Genomic DNA, 15,952 nt, shown 5'->3' on the forward strand with positions numbered 1-15,952 from the left:
ATTTAAACCGTAAATTTGGCATCTATAATTTAAAAAACAAAAAAAAAATTAAGTTATTTCTATAATAAAAGAAAATCTAAATTATTAGATATAAAAATTTATGTGAGTTATTAAAATTAGTGGTAAGAATTTAGTAAATTGAATCATCCATTCTAAATTCTAAAACCATAAAACCAGAGCCTACTTTTAACTTTAGAATCTATAATTTAATACAATATTTTTGTTTTAAATTACTCGTATTTAAATATTTTTTTTTTTAAATTCTCGAGCCAAGTGTTGTAATAAATTTTTGAAAGTAGATTACACAAGAGTCTGACGTAGATAGACTAACCGTACGGACACAAAATCTGATTAAATCATCGTTTCTTTATTTGTATATATATATTTTTATATTTTTTTAGTAAAATTAATGGCTAACTCAAATTCGAGTGAATAATAATAATAATAATACGTTAGAAGAAAAATGATTAAACAACATTAAAAAAATAATACTTCAACATAAATAATAATAAATAGATAAAATCAATCTGTTGTAATTTAATTTAAAAGAAGAAGAAGGTACGTGGCGGCCATGGATAAGAGGACGTACGAAGTAGTCTCTACTTGCGTAGGACTAGAAAATTTCCCAATTCATTCTATTGCCCCTCAAATTCACGACCGTCCGTCGTATTTTATTATTTATTTTTAAAATAATAATTTTTCGTAATTAATAATAATTATAAGAATATTATTATTATTTACACTGTGGAACTCCCTGGAACCATCTGACCCTGATGTGTCACTTCATCGAACCATTTATTTATTTTTTTTTTATTTTTGTTTTGTTTTTTTATTTGTCAGTTTATTTAATGAAGTAAACAGATAATTGGTGATGGGGACCTTATATAAATATATATATATATATATAATTCTTTTATTTGTTTTTTAAATGAATTTATAATATATAGTTTTTTATTTTCTAATTTAAATTTTATTTCAAAATGTAAAATATTTTAATAAATCTAATAATATTTCATACCGAGCGAACATAATTTTTAAAAACTCAAACTTTACTATTTATTTATTAACTAAATAAATAAATAAACGTCTTTATAATATTATTCTAATTTTTATGTATTCTTCTAAAAATGGTAACATTATCTTTAACTAATAAAAAAACATATTATAATAAGACGAAAAGTCAACGTGTTTGAATGTTATTTTTTTAAAATTTTGTTTATTCAAATGTCTTAATCACCGTCATGTTGTTTTAGGTTACAATATATTGATTAATCGTCGTACATTCATGTAGGTGAGATTTTTATACACGTATAACCTAATTAATTAGTTAATTATGATTATTATTTAGTTAATTATTATTTATAAAGTAATACATTTATCATTATTATTTTAGTTTAGTGTAAAATTTATTAATATTTATATAATTATCCCGAGAGAAATCTTTATTTCAATCTTTAAACAGTTAATTAGATAATTTTATTGAACGATGTTACATTCTCCATCCCGTCTCATCTCTACTGTTGATTAAATTTTCATCCCTTCAAAAAATTTTGAGATTGAGTTTTTGTTAAGGAGTTTAAAAAGCCCGATAACCCACAAAATTTATCGATGCAGTCCAACTCATATGAGCTGGGTTGTGTCGGATTTAAATAAATAAAAAATTTATAGATTAAGTTGGATCATTAATTTTCTTAAAACTAAATTAGATGAACTAAGTCGACCAGAATTTACTGCTAATTTTCAAATATACATTTTTGTTTACGTAAATTTATTTTATAAAGACAAAATTTACGAGTTGGGTTAAGTTTATTATCTGATAAGAGTTGTTTGAGTTGAGTCTAAAAAGTTTATAATTCGAATATCTGGGTTGAGGTAAAAAACGTCTCACTCGACCCAACCCGATTCGTGTAAAAACTTCGTAAAGGGATATATTCTCAGATTCAACCTCGTAAAATAGACAAAATAATATTTCACATCAAATTCATTTTTTAAAAAGCAAATTGACGTAGAAATGAAGAATACATTCTCACGCTCGTCTTGACTTAGCTCATAAGAAATTTTTTCGGGCTCTCTCCCTACCATCCACACTTTAAGGGTGGATCCCTTTCTCGAGAATAATGGACATCTCTAATTTCAAACTTCGAGTCAACCAACCATTCGAGCTTAGCTCAAAAAAAAAAAAAAAAAAATATTATATATATATATATATATATATATATATAATATATATTAAAAAATGGAGAATCTAAAAATTACAGAAGAAAATAAAAGGAACAAATAAATAGGGAGCGGAAACATCGCGTTGTCGGAGGAGAAGAAATCCACGACAAGAGGGCTCGCCGAAGCAGAAGAACGGAAGCGAAAGAGGAGAGAAGAGGTCGGAAGATAATTCGAATGGCAGAGGTGAAGTCCGCCGATTCCACCACCACTCTCAACGCTTCTCCTAACTATTCCAATCCTGATTACCCGACGGACCGCCCAGTTCGAGTTTACGCCGATGGGATCTACGATCTCTTCCATTTCGGTCACGCTCGCTCTCTTGAGCAAGCCAAGAAATCGTCCGTTTCTTTTCCTTTCCCTTAATTTATCTTCGTTTTCTTTGTTATTCTTCATGTGCTGCATCTGTGACAGTAGTTTCCATGATTTTTATGGTTTCTGATACTTTTCGATTTAAGTAATTTAGTTCCTGTGTTTCGCCGGGTCGTAGGAATTGTTGAGTTTTTTTTTCTTCTGATTCATTAGCCTGCTTGATTGTTCTTAATTTTCAGGTTTGCTAACTTGTTTTCACTTGTCCGTGATATTCTTCTGTTGGGAGAATTGATTTGTTGAATTGACGAGCTGTAATTATTGATCCTTCTTGTAATTTCAGATTCCCGAATACTTATTTGTTAGTTGGATGTTGCAATGATGAGACTACCCACAGTCTTAAAGGGAAAACTGTTATGAATGAAGCTGAACGATATGAATCTCTTCGCCATTGCAAGTATGACTTTTCTCTATTCCATGAATTTTTCTTTACTGGGGCTTTTGGATCTTGAAACACTGCTATGTATAGATGTGCTTTTGATACCTACAAACGCTAGTTAGAATGCCTGTTTGAATCCTTTAAATTCAAGTGAGCTATGATGGATTTAAATTGAACTACGAAAAAATCGATATCTGCTTGAACTTCGTAGATTTTCTTATGAACGTGGAATCAAACTTAGTTGCACCGATTCTTCAACGTGGTTTTATTTATTTGCTCCTTGTTTCCCCTTCCCTTTTCCGCAGGTGGGTGGATGAAGTGATTCCTGATGCACCCTGGGTGATCTCTCAAGAATTTATTGACAAGCACAAGATTGACTTTGTGGCCCACGATTCTCTTCCGTAAGGATATTATATACTTTATCTAAGTGAACCAAGAGGGTCAAGTAACTTTTGGGCAATGGAGTTTATTTCCTTTACCACATTTATCTGCATTTCGACCCATCTAATTAGTATAGATTGGATGGTAAAGTGTCTCAGGAAGAGCTTCAATTAGTTGGTCCATGGTATCTATCTGTTCACATTGAATTTATTTGTTAATTCTGTTTTAAATGACCCATGTCATCCTTTTTCTGCCTCGATACAGTTATGCTGATGCTACCGGAGCTGGGAAGGATGTTTATGAATTTGTAAGTTCAGAAGATGGGTTTATCCATTCGATCCACTTGGTGCTGAAGTACATACAATTTCATAGATGGGAACTTTTCCTTTGTAGGTTAAAAAAATTGGAAAGTTCAAGGAAACAAAAAGGACAGAAGGAATATCAACTTCAGACATTATCATGAGGATTGTCAAAGATTATAATCAATATGTTCTGCGTAATTTGGACCGTGGTTATTCGAGGAAAGAGCTTGGAGTCAGCTTTGTGAAGGCATGATATTTTATCTACATTGGCCTTTTTTAAAACGATAATTCTTATCCTGCTAGTCAGCAAAGCTTGATTATATTGATTTTGTTTATTAACAAGCAACTCAATCTTGTTGTATACAATTACCAGGAAAAGCGGTTAAGAGTGAACATGAGATTGAAGAAATTACAGGAGAAAGTGAAGGAACACCAAGAAAAAGTGGGAGAAAAGGTACCCATATCTCATATCTTTACAATAGTCCTATGGATGCGGTAGTTGGGGAGTTGAGATTAGATTATCTGCTTTATAATTCCTCTTATTTCAGGCTATGGGATAGTTGTCCTTAGGTGTTGCATTAAGAAATTTCTATATGCACTCAAGCTGGTCGGAACACTTACTAATATAACAAAAAAAAAAAAAAAAAAAGAAGGAAGCTGGGCAGTCCACTTGCAATCTTGCAAATTTGTTACCTAAAGGCGTGTCTTATGTTTTGTGCATTTTCTCTATGACTTGATAGCTAATCATAAGTTCCAGGAAAAAAGCTAGAGATCTTCACATTAGAGAAAGCCAATATTATTGGATGAAATCCATATTTCTACGGTTTTATTTTTAATAGACTTAGCTATGCACTGTGTGCTTCTGGGCCCACCTTTTTCACCTTGCCTGGTATGTGCATCTTAAGATGCCTCGATGTTTTTACAACTCATAATTATTTGGAACGATCAGATACTTCACTGTCCTTGCACATAAGCGAATATGATTTCTTGACCAATTGAAGAACTTAGATGAGATGATTCTATGCTACATTTTGTATCTTCCTGAAATGACTTGAATTAAGACACCAAAAGAGCAAAACACGAAAGAACAACTTGTTGTAAATGTACCTATGGGGTTTGTCTGCCTTCAGTTGATTTTAGAACTTACTCCAAAAATAATGTGGTTTATGCGGCTGCCTTTCACATTTCTTTTTGTTTTATTTCATTTTGTAGTAATATCTTTTCTTAGAAAAGGATTCTAATTGTACATTCATGAAGTTGTCTTTTCAAGTAAGAAAAGTTGACTTTTGAGCCAGCTATCTACCATGCAAGCATTACAATTCTTTTGGGTTCTTTTTTTGAGCATGTGAAACGATTCCACATACAGCTGTGCTGATATCAAAGTATGGAAACCTAGTATTTCAATGTATTCACAGACATATTCTTGCTTTTCAATTCTTTCTTATGCTTGGAAATCCCAATTTTTGTTTTTGTACTAATTCAAGCATTGAAGTTTTTATGGGTAATTGATATTTAGCCCGCCTAATACAGCAAGTTGATTACTTCTTGGGTCTATTCTATTCTGCCCATTGAAGTGAAAAAAGTCCTTTTTTGTACTTCAGTGCTAGCGAGGACTTTATCTGGTTTTGTTAGACCTACAATTATATTTTAGGCTTTATTTACCTCGATCTAATTATGGAGGCAGGATATTTAATTATTGTTTTTTGTTGAAAATGATTGTTCTGGATACTGCAGATTCAAACAGTGGCAAAAACTGCCGGCATGCACAGGAATGAGTGGGTGGAAAATGCTGATCGCTGGGTGGCTGGATTTCTAGAGATGTTTGAAGAAGGTTGTCATAAGATGGTAAGTTAATGCACGAATTATCCTGTTCTTCATTTATGTGGCAAGTTTTGAAGTAGATAAAGCATACAAAACATACATGGTTTTGTGAATCTTGAACTAAAATAAACGGCTAAATCTGAAACATCACGGGTGTATTTAGGGCACAGCCATCAGAGACCGAATTCAAGAACGTTTGATGGGGGCACAGCAGCAAAAATATCTAGAAAATGGCAAGGACAGTGACTCAGACCTCGAAGAAGAATATTATTACGACGACGACGACGACGAAGAATATTACGAAGACGACTTCTACGAAGAATTCGAGAAAGACGAGAAGAAAAGGTAGACACGTATTTACATCAAGTTTGAATACATGTCACATGCATAATTTGATGCTTGTTCATGGATTCTACAGTAGTAGTATGTTTCTGCTATATGTTTAGGCGCAGACAGTAAAACGTAAACCATAACCTGCTAATTGCCAAAGCAAAAAAGGAAAACAAAAGAGGCACTTGGCGGTGAGTTCAGGCACCAATGTGGCTTTTGTGACCCTTTTTAAGATATGTGTTTGTGCATATAGGTTGAAATTTTTTCCCTTGAAGCTTGTAAAACAGGTCGTTTTTTTTTCGGGTTTTGTTTGTGAATCATTGTAATCGAAGAGTTTTGAAGCTTTGGTTTTCGGGTTTGTATGTAATGTAAGAGTGATAAATATGGTTTGATATTATTATATGTATCTTTCTCTTTGTTTTTGGTCATTCTGTAAAGGAGAATTGAAAGGGAATTTGTGAAAAGCATATAAGATTAGTGGGATACTTGAAAGGAGGTTGTTTGCTTACCTAAGCTCTCCCTCCTTTTGAAGTCCTATGTTAATCTACAAGGGAATATAGAATCTTACTTATGTAAGACTCCTTTTGAGCATCTTAAAAGAATGCAACCTTGTCCATCCATCGTAAAATGAGCCCAGATTCACTTACGTGACTCGATAACCTGACCTACTCGGACTACCAACCTTAAACCATAAAAATTGGGTTGAGAAAACGAGTCCAAATTCACTGACGTGACTCGATCACTTGATAAACCTGGACTATCAACCTCAAACTATGAAAGTTGGGTTGAGTTAGATTCTTTTTTTTTTTTTGTTGGGGTCGGGCCAACTCTAAGTCTACTTTTATAAAGATTAAGAATATTTAACATATGTAACTGATGTTAGTGATGAGTCATAATTTAAGTGTTCGATATCTAAACTTTATGAAATTTTAGCTATTAATGCAATACGTGAATAAATATGATTTTTTTTAAATAATTAAAAAAAAAATCATATTTATTCACGTATTGCATTAATAGCTAAAATTTCATAAAGTTTAAATATCAAACACTTCAATTATGACTCTAATCCAACCGAACCGAACTAAAAAATAGAGAGTTGGGTTGGATTGTAAATTCTATTCAAGTTGCTCGGATCACCAACCCAACCAACCTAAAATTTCGGGTTCAATTTTTTTTTTCAATTCAACCCAACCCGACCCAACTGGTATATAGTTGTTGTATATTGTTATTGTTTGTGGCGTGTAAGAAAATTGTGAGTAATAGTCCTAAAAAGAAAGTAAAGATATTAATAATTACGCCTATCATATTTAAATGAAAAGTATATTTTATAATTAAAAAAATATCTTCAATACTCTCTTCCTAGTTTTTTTTTTTCATATTCATTTTAATGACATAATCATCCTCTAAAAATCGGATAAAAACGATGCTTTAGAAAACACTTTATCTACCTATTTTCATAGCTAGAGGCCGAGAAGAGACGAAATCGAGCATAAAACCTGGATTAGTTATATACTACGATGACTGAGCAACTTGGGTATTCAACGGTTTCACATTAAATATTTTCTACCATGATGAGCCTGATTCTAGTAGAGGGTCGTCAACTAACCTCTAGTGACGTTTTTCCTTAAAGAGTTGACCTACATAGGCACCACAGTTGATTCAGGCTCGAGTCGCGTCCCTTATGTTCCACAAAAACAGTTTTCATGAGATACTATTTTGAGATAAATCACGTTCAATCCCGAACCGCACCTTTTCAGTGGAAAAGGAAAATAATGAAAAAATTGAAACTTAGGTTAAAATTTTAATATATGGGAATAAATTTAATGGTTGGTGCACTTTAGAATACCAATTAATTTACTGTTATTAATGATTCAATGTCAGCCTATAACGTCTAGATCCGCTGGTAGAGACAAATAAAAACGGATCGGAGAATAAAAAATAATATAAATTATGTGCAAAAAATTCAAATTTATTTAATGATTTTTTTTTTTTTTTTGTAGAAAATAAAAAGGAAAAAAAAAAAAAAAAAAAAAAAAACCTTTTGGAGTCCTCCAAAAAGCCACGTACTTTATTCCAATTCTATCCTTCTCTACTCTACTCCTCTCACCTGTCTGTGATGCTTCACTCTCTCACCGTCCAATCAATGGCCACAAAGATTTTCTTTTCTACTGTTTTAGTAAGCATTTTTTTTAATTAGAAAACTAAATATGTAATTTAATTTTTTATTTTTTATTTTTTATTTTTTACTTATATTATATTTTATTAAAATTTTATAATTTTTATTTTTATTTTTATTTATAAAATTGATATTTTAGCTCGTAAGGCTTGGTTTTGTACTATTTTGATCAATCCCGTCATTTTTTTATTATTATATGGTAGCTAATAAGCTAACGGGACAATATTTTTTATTATAAAAATTAAAAAGGAGAAAACGACGAGTGAAAAAGAAGAGGAAAGAGAAGAAAGAATACAAAGAAACGAATGAAAAAAAAATAAAAGATGTGACGGTAGCCATAGATGAAAGGAGGAAGAACGACGAGAATAACGAAAAACAAAGAACATTATTTAAATTTTTTGAAAAATTGTATTTATTTTTTAATAAAATTATTGTTACGTCAGCTTCAATTATTTGTCTTAAAAGAAAATGCGTGAAAGAGACCAAAATAATACTGACATAAACCCGAGATAAATATCGAGTTTAAAATTTTAATGGAAATTTTAATTTATTTTTCTTTCTAAAATTTATAAAGATAATATTTAAAATGAAAACTGTCTATCATCTCATAGATTATCTCCAAACTTTTTAATGTTACTTTTTAAAGTTTACGAGTATTTTTTAAATGTGGTACTAAACAAAACATTCGAGAATGGAAGGATATTTTTTTTAAGCACCTTTGACGGTTATCTATATATATATATATATATATATATATTAACGGTTTCCATTCTTACGGGTTATTCCATGAGAATAATGAGATGACACAAGACAACATAAACATAAACTCAACTGATGTAAAATATGTATGGCCGAGAGGTTATAAATTCAAAATTCTCATATTCAGAAGACAAAAAAGAACGAAGAATATTCATATGACCTTAAAACCCAATGAACTCAGACGACTCAACCCAAACTATAAAAGTTTGGTTATGTTAGATTTTTCCAATTTGGGTTGAGTTAAATTTAAAAAAAAAAATCAAAAAATCAGATCAATTGGTGGATAGACATTCTTTTGGTCAGGTTAACTCGATCAACCTAAAAAAACAGACTAACAACCCAACCCTTATTGATGCGTTGTGACTCGTAAATATTTGATAACCCAACCCTACCAAACCTTACTTTTAAGATTATTATAAAAATTAAGAATATACCTCGTTTGTAACTGATATTATTGATGAGTTATGACTCGTAAATATTTTATATTTAAGTTTTATAAAATTTTAGTAGTGGATAAATATAATTAAAAAAAGAACAACCCGACAACCTAACCCGATTCAACTCGAAAATAGAGAGTTGAGTTAGGTTAGATTATAAACTCGAAATATTACCCAATTCACCAATCCAATCAGCTCGAAATTTTAGATTGATCTATATATATATATATATATATATAGCTAGCTATTAGTTTGACAGCTGGTTTAATATGTCCAAAATTAAAAAAAATACATCAATTATTACCTCATAAAAATAAATAAAATTTTAAATTTTCATCTTAGATTCCAATCCCAATCACAATTATTAGATTAGATTCTTAATTTATTAATTTAATTTATATTATTCAACAACATTATTTTATGTTTTAAAATATACTATTAATTATATAATCATTTAATATTATAAAGTCTATATTAATTCATTTTTTCTCAAAAAAATAAAAAATAAAAAATTAACGCCCTCATTTTATTAATAATGTCAACCTATAATGTCAATACCATACGAGCACAACTAAAAATAACTATTCAGAATCATAGACGACTTTAAAAAAAAAAAAACCGATCCTGATGACATTATATCAGAACATAAAATAAACTATAACGATAGCACGATATCGCAATTCTCAACTATCAACGAGCTCGACAAATCTGATATCAATAATAAAAAACGATCGATATTATAATCTAACGTGTTCGGGTCAATTTCTTGACAATTTCAAATATAATTTATTAATAAATAAAAATAGTGATTATCTGTAAATATTAACTAAAATTAGAAAAGGATAAGCTATATAATTTGGAATTATTTTAAAAAGTAATGAAACTTGGCTTCATAATATTTTAATTAATATACAAAATTAGAAAATAATAAAATTTGTTGCAAGTAAGCTTAAAATTAATTTATTATTATCCAAAGTATCTCCCATGTAATAAAATATAACATATTTTTAATTTAATTTAATTTTTTTAATTTTGATTATTTTACAATTTAGATTTTATAATAATTTATAAACACGTCCTCTATTAAATATTTAACTTATCTCTAAGGTAATATAATACGAAAATTACCTCTACGATGCAATTTACCAACCTTATTTAATCCAAACTTGTCACAATCATTACATAAAAATAATAAGTGATACACGAATTCATTGGAAATGTCTAAAATAACCTTAAATTGAAGAAGGCTAAAGAAAAACGAACAAATTTGAGTATGAAGTGGACAAAATTCAACATGTACAAAAAAAAAAAGCAGACAAAAACCCATTGAATTATATTCAAATTGGGGTAAAATAGGTAAACTGAACCAAATTGATGATGGGGTATCATAAATCGGAAGAATGGAGAAATAAACGATGTAGGACCCAGCTGACGGAATGAAAATAGTAGTAGACATTGCTGACTGTGTGGACACGTGAGCAATGAATGATGGGCAGAGGTAAGAGTTGTTGAGGACATTACGTAAGAATTGACGAGCTACGAGTGAGAACGGGGCGCAAGTTGAGTGGTGGTTAGTTTCTGTGAGCTCGATTTTCAACGCTATAAATTAGTTACAAAATTAAAATTAAAAAAAAAAAAATTTAATAAATAATAATAATAAAAAAGTTGGTGTAACTGGATAACGTGTGAAAGAGTCCCTAATTCAAAAATTAGAAAAAAAAAAAGAAAAAATTAAAAAAAGAAAAAGAAAAAAATGAGAAGAATATGGCGGAGATTATTATTAAACGGAGGGCAAAATTGGAAATTTAGTGAAATTACATAAAAATGTCGACATTTGAATTTGACTTCAACGATTTATTCCAAGTCAATCGACACTCTCGCCGGTGAATTAAGCACATGTCGACATCCTTTCGCCATGCCAATTAATAACATTTTAATTAATTAATTAAATATCATTAGCAAAATAATATAATTTATTTTGAATCCCTATATCTGAACATGGAAATTTCCACGTCCGTAGCAAACTCTTTAAATCCCAACTGTAATTCATCTTCTTCAACGAAAAGGGGAAAAAAAAAAGCCCTAAATCCATAACCGTTCTAATCGGCCATGGCAATGGCGACCTTCAAGCTTCATCCTCTTCTTCTCGTTTTTCTTGTTCTGTTTCTTCTGCTTATTCCTTCAATGATTGCGGCACAGGAAGAGTGTAACTGTCCTGAAGAAGAAGAAGACGAAGGAATCCGAAACAAACCGCTAGCCCTAAAATACAAAATCGTTGCCATAGCTACGATTCTCGCCGCTGGATTAATCGGAGTTTCTATTCCGATGCTCGGTAAGGTGATTCCTGCTTTGAGTCCTGAGAAGGAGATTTTCTTTGTTATTAAAGCCTTTGCCGCTGGTGTCATTTTGGCTACCGGATTCATCCATGTTCTTCCTGATGCTTACGAGAGTTTGCAATCGCCGAAACTGAAAGAGGATCCCTGGGCGAAGTTTCCGTTCACTGGCTTGGTGGCTATGGTGGCGGCTATTGGTACTTTAATGGTGGATGCCGGTGCTAGCTCTTATTATACTCGTCTTCATCTGAAGAAAGCTCAGCCTGAGATTGATGAGATGAACGGCAGAGCTGTCGACGCTCATATTCCTGTTCATACTCACGGCGGTCATGGCCACGCTCATGACTCCTCTGATGTCACTGGAACACCGGCGGAGATTCTCCGGCACCGTGTGATCTCTCAGGTAAACAGAATCGGAAGAAATTGAAACCGGATTTCGCTATCGATATTGTTCGTATTGAAGATTTTGAGAATTGAAATCCAGAAATTGTTTGATTGGTTTAATTTTAATGGTGTGTTTGTGTAGGTACTGGAGCTGGGGATAGTGGTACATTCGGTAATTATTGGGATTGGTTTGGGCGTTTCTGAAACTCCCAAAACCATTAGGCCTCTAGTGGCGGCCATTACTTTTCATCAGTTATTCGAGGGCATGGGCTTAGGAGGATCCATCGCTCAGGTATTTTCTTTTTATTCTTTTAGGTTAAATTAATAAAATTATCTCTAACTCCTTTATATAAAATTTATAAAAAAAATCATTTTAACTTTGAAATATTTCAATAATACTCTTTTAATTTTTAAAATTTTCAATAATAACCCTAAAATTTTAAAAAATTTAAACATGATTTCACCTAGAGAGAGGTACGAACTATTCAAAGGGCGTGGAAACCTTTTCAATTGTGAAGCTGACAATGATACATAACGATCTGGAATTGGACTGTTACAAGTAGTATTAGAATGGACAACATCTGAAATTGGACGGTTACAAGTAGTATTAGAGTGGACACTGGACACTGTGGCGAGAGAACTCAGGTCTTCAAGGAATGAGTTGTGAGATCTCACGTTAGTTGGAGAGAATAAACTGGACTCTTACAAATAGTATTAGAGTCGACACACTAAACAGAACTCTCGGTCCTCAAGTGGTGAGTTGTGAGATCCCACATCGGTTGGAGAGAAGAAATTGGGCTCTTACAAATAGTATTAGAGTCGACACACTACAGAGAACTCTGGGTCCTCAAGTGGTGAGTTGTGAGATCCCGGTTGGAGAGAAGAAATTGGGCTCTTACAAATAGTATTAGAGCCGTGGGTCCTTAAAAGGGTGAGTTGTAAGATCTCACATAGGTTGAAGAGAAGAACGTAACGCTCTTACAAATAGTATTAGAGCCGTGGGTCCTTAAAAAGGTGAGTTGTAAGATCCCACATCGGTTAGAGAGAGATCAAAACATTCTTGTAAGAGTGTGGAAATCTCTCCAATGACAAAATATTTATTAGCATTAGGCTTGAGCTGTTGCAAAACAATACCCTTAATTTTTTTAGACCGTACTTGTTAGTGTTGGACTTTGTTACAAAACGATACCTTTAATTTTTTTTTTTTTTTTTTTTTTAAGTTTTAAATTTAAAAAATACAATTATGTGAGTATTGCGTAAAAGAAATAATATATAGATACCATGTGGATGGACATGTTGGTGGGTTGTATAGTCAAATATGTGAATTAAATATGGGACCTATGGTTGGTGGGTTGTGTCATCAGAGTTATGTACATTGGTTGACTTTGGTGCCCACTGAAATTGACACGAATTCTCAAATATTTCTTCATAATCTCATCCATAAACCTTATTTTAAATTAAAAAAGAGGAAAAAACAAATCATTAAGCAATCAAACATCCCATAGTTTCGTTGAAAATTAGAGCATATTAAATTATGTTCACTTTGCTGCTGCTTCTTCTTGCTTTTCGCACCTACTTTATAATATTTTATCATTATTCTTCCAAATTCAACTCTTTACCTATATCTTTTTTTAATTTTGAACTTTAAATAGCTCTAAGCCCGAAAAATAGTTCAAGCCCACGGTTGCTTGCTTTGGCCTGTTACGTAAAACTAGGTTTTTTAAACCCAACCCAACCCTTTTACTAGGAAGAAGTTTCCACGTTTTTATAAGAAATCTTTGGAAACTTCTCTCTAGTAGTCGTTTTAAAACCTCGAGGGTTAAGCCCTTGAATTAAAAACCCAAAGAGACAAGATCTGTTAGCGGTGAAATAGTGTTTTAGTACTTATATTCCAATGGTATGAATTTAGTTTTTTTTGTGCTTTTAATAAATCACAAACTAGTTTGATGCTGTATGACCAATCGTTTAAAAAAATACTTCCCATCTTTGTTAATGTGATGTCCCACGTTGGTTGGGGAGGAGAACAAACCACCATTTATAAGGGTGTGGAAACCTTCCCATAGTAGACGCGTTTTAAAGCTTTGTGGGGAAGCTCGAAAGGGAAAGCCCAAAGAAGACAATATCTACTAGCGGTGGATTTGGGCCGTTATAGTTAAGCCTTTTTGTGTAAATTTTGATGACATATTTACATTATGACTTTTATTGATGAAAATTATTACAACTCAAACTTATATCAAATATGTTAGGTCATGGGCTTAATATTGGACGTTAAACTAGCTTGATCTAGACCAGACCCAACGTCGAGACATATGTTAGACTAGTGGCTTAGTGTTGGATGTTAAACTAGCTTGTTAAACTAGTGGCTAGTCGAGTTAAGTCTGTTCTGCTCGATGTCGAGGCTCAATCTTGAAACATATTTAAATCAAATAAATTCTTATATTGTTAGAATTTAAAAGCGAGGGTGTTAAATTGGTTGAAACATGCAGGCAAAGTTCAAGAACAGAGCAACAATAATAATGGCGCTTTTCTTCTGTCTGACAACGCCAATTGGGATAGTAATAGGCATTGGAGTAACAAACGGTTACGACGAAGAGGACCCAAAGGCACTGATAGTGGAAGGGATATTGAACGCAGCTTCAGCAGGTATCTTAATCTATATGGCTCTTGTTGATCTGTTGGCTGCCGATTTTATGAACCCAAGAATGCAGAGTAATGGAAAACTTCAATTTATGGCCAATCTTTCTCTTATTCTTGGAGCTGCCTTGATGTCTTTACTCGCTATCTGGGCTTGAAAATTGACTCGTTTTTTGTTTTTGTTTAGCAATTTTTAAGTATTAATTGTGCATAACTATGTCTTCCTTATAGAGAAGGATGGATGGATAGATGTTTTGTGGCTCATGATTTGATTATACAGTTCCTCTTAGCCAATTGGTGGAGCGTTCATGTGAGTTTGTTTCGAGTTTGAAGATTATATTAGAGAAACTGATGTAAAATAATTCGGAATTATAAATTTCATGAATAGTCGTGAAATGTTTGTTTTGCGAATGAATTTGTTGTATAAAATATGGGTATTCCATATAGAGATATTTAGATGACTCGATATCTCGAACAATTTGAATTACTCTGTTGAACTGTTTTGGGTTGTATGTATTTTTTTTTTCCGGTTTAATTGAGTTGAAGTTTTAAAAAATGGATTTGGTTCGTGGGTTGAAACTTGTGACATATAAGTAAATGAGTGGTTTATGAACTCTGATGTGTACCTATACTAACAAAGTGTATTCTTTTTCGGTGGCTCAATTATAAGTACTGTAAGGCTAAATATGCACAATTTTATATTGGGTGACATCCGACCTGAGATGACTCGTGTTGGTTGATGGGGTAAGTTTCATTATTAGAAGTAAAGAGTAAGTAATGTGACTATATTGTAAGTGAAGGACGGAGTTATTGAGTGTTGAATTTGGATTCTGAATCTCTACTTGACTTGAGACTTGAAATGAATTGTGTTGGTTGATGGGATAAGCTTCATTCTCAGAAGAAGAAGTAACGTGACTATGTTGAAAGGAAACATCAGAGCCATCACGTGACCATGTTGAAAGGGAACATCAAAGCCATCACGTGACCATGTTGCAAGGGAACATCAGAGCCACCATCACATGACCATGTTGCAAGAGAACATCAGAGCCATCACATGACCATGTTGCAAGGGAATATCATAGCCATCATGTGACCATGTTGCAAGAGAATATCAGAGCCACGTGAGCATGTTGCAAGAGAATATCAGAGTTATCATGTGTAAAAGTAAGAAAGGTATATCATTACACGTGTTGAGATAAGCGATAAGCGTAGATAGTTGACTGATAGGTTAGTCCACTAAAAAGACAAGAAGTCAACGTCATGGAAAAAGAAGAACGAATAGTGTTGACTTGATATGTCAGTGTCAAATGTCAAATCAGGAAGACTACCAAATTATTTGAAATACTTCCTAAATCAAAGGCAATGGTAGGTCCGCCTGTGACAGTTTGCTCCTCACCGTCCAATGAGAAGCTCGCTCACCATTTTTCTTT

The 15,952-nt window shown here is 32.3% G+C and overlaps 2 protein-coding genes across 2 annotated transcripts; both read left to right on the plus strand.

Moving 5' to 3' along the window:
- Window positions 1–2,250: 2,250 nt before the first annotated feature.
- LOC111787987 (choline-phosphate cytidylyltransferase 2) lies at window positions 2,251–6,221 on the plus strand. Its single transcript, XM_023668108.2, has 8 exons — window positions 2,251–2,558; window positions 2,870–2,983; window positions 3,271–3,366; window positions 3,611–3,653; window positions 3,740–3,895; window positions 4,022–4,102; window positions 5,383–5,493; window positions 5,633–6,221. Exons 1-8 carry the CDS (start codon window positions 2,395–2,397, stop codon window positions 5,816–5,818), a joined length of 951 nt encoding a protein of 316 aa, XP_023523876.1. The 5' UTR covers window positions 2,251–2,394; the 3' UTR covers window positions 5,819–6,221.
- A 4,992-nt stretch (window positions 6,222–11,213) lies between these two features.
- Window positions 11,214–15,009, plus strand: LOC111787926 (zinc transporter 3). Its single transcript, XM_023668023.2, has 3 exons — window positions 11,214–11,907; window positions 12,031–12,180; window positions 14,375–15,009. The coding sequence occupies exons 1-3, from the start codon at window positions 11,281–11,283 to the stop codon at window positions 14,678–14,680; spliced, it is 1,083 nt and encodes a 360-aa protein (XP_023523791.2). The 5' UTR covers window positions 11,214–11,280; the 3' UTR covers window positions 14,681–15,009.
- The last annotated feature ends 943 nt before the right edge of the window (window positions 15,010–15,952 follow it).

This window comes from Cucurbita pepo, chromosome 2 (genome assembly GCF_057944985.1).
Source record: "Cucurbita pepo subsp. pepo isolate OVF chromosome 2, ASM5794498v1, whole genome shotgun sequence".
Lineage (NCBI taxonomy): Eukaryota > Viridiplantae > Streptophyta > Magnoliopsida > Cucurbitales > Cucurbitaceae > Cucurbita > Cucurbita pepo.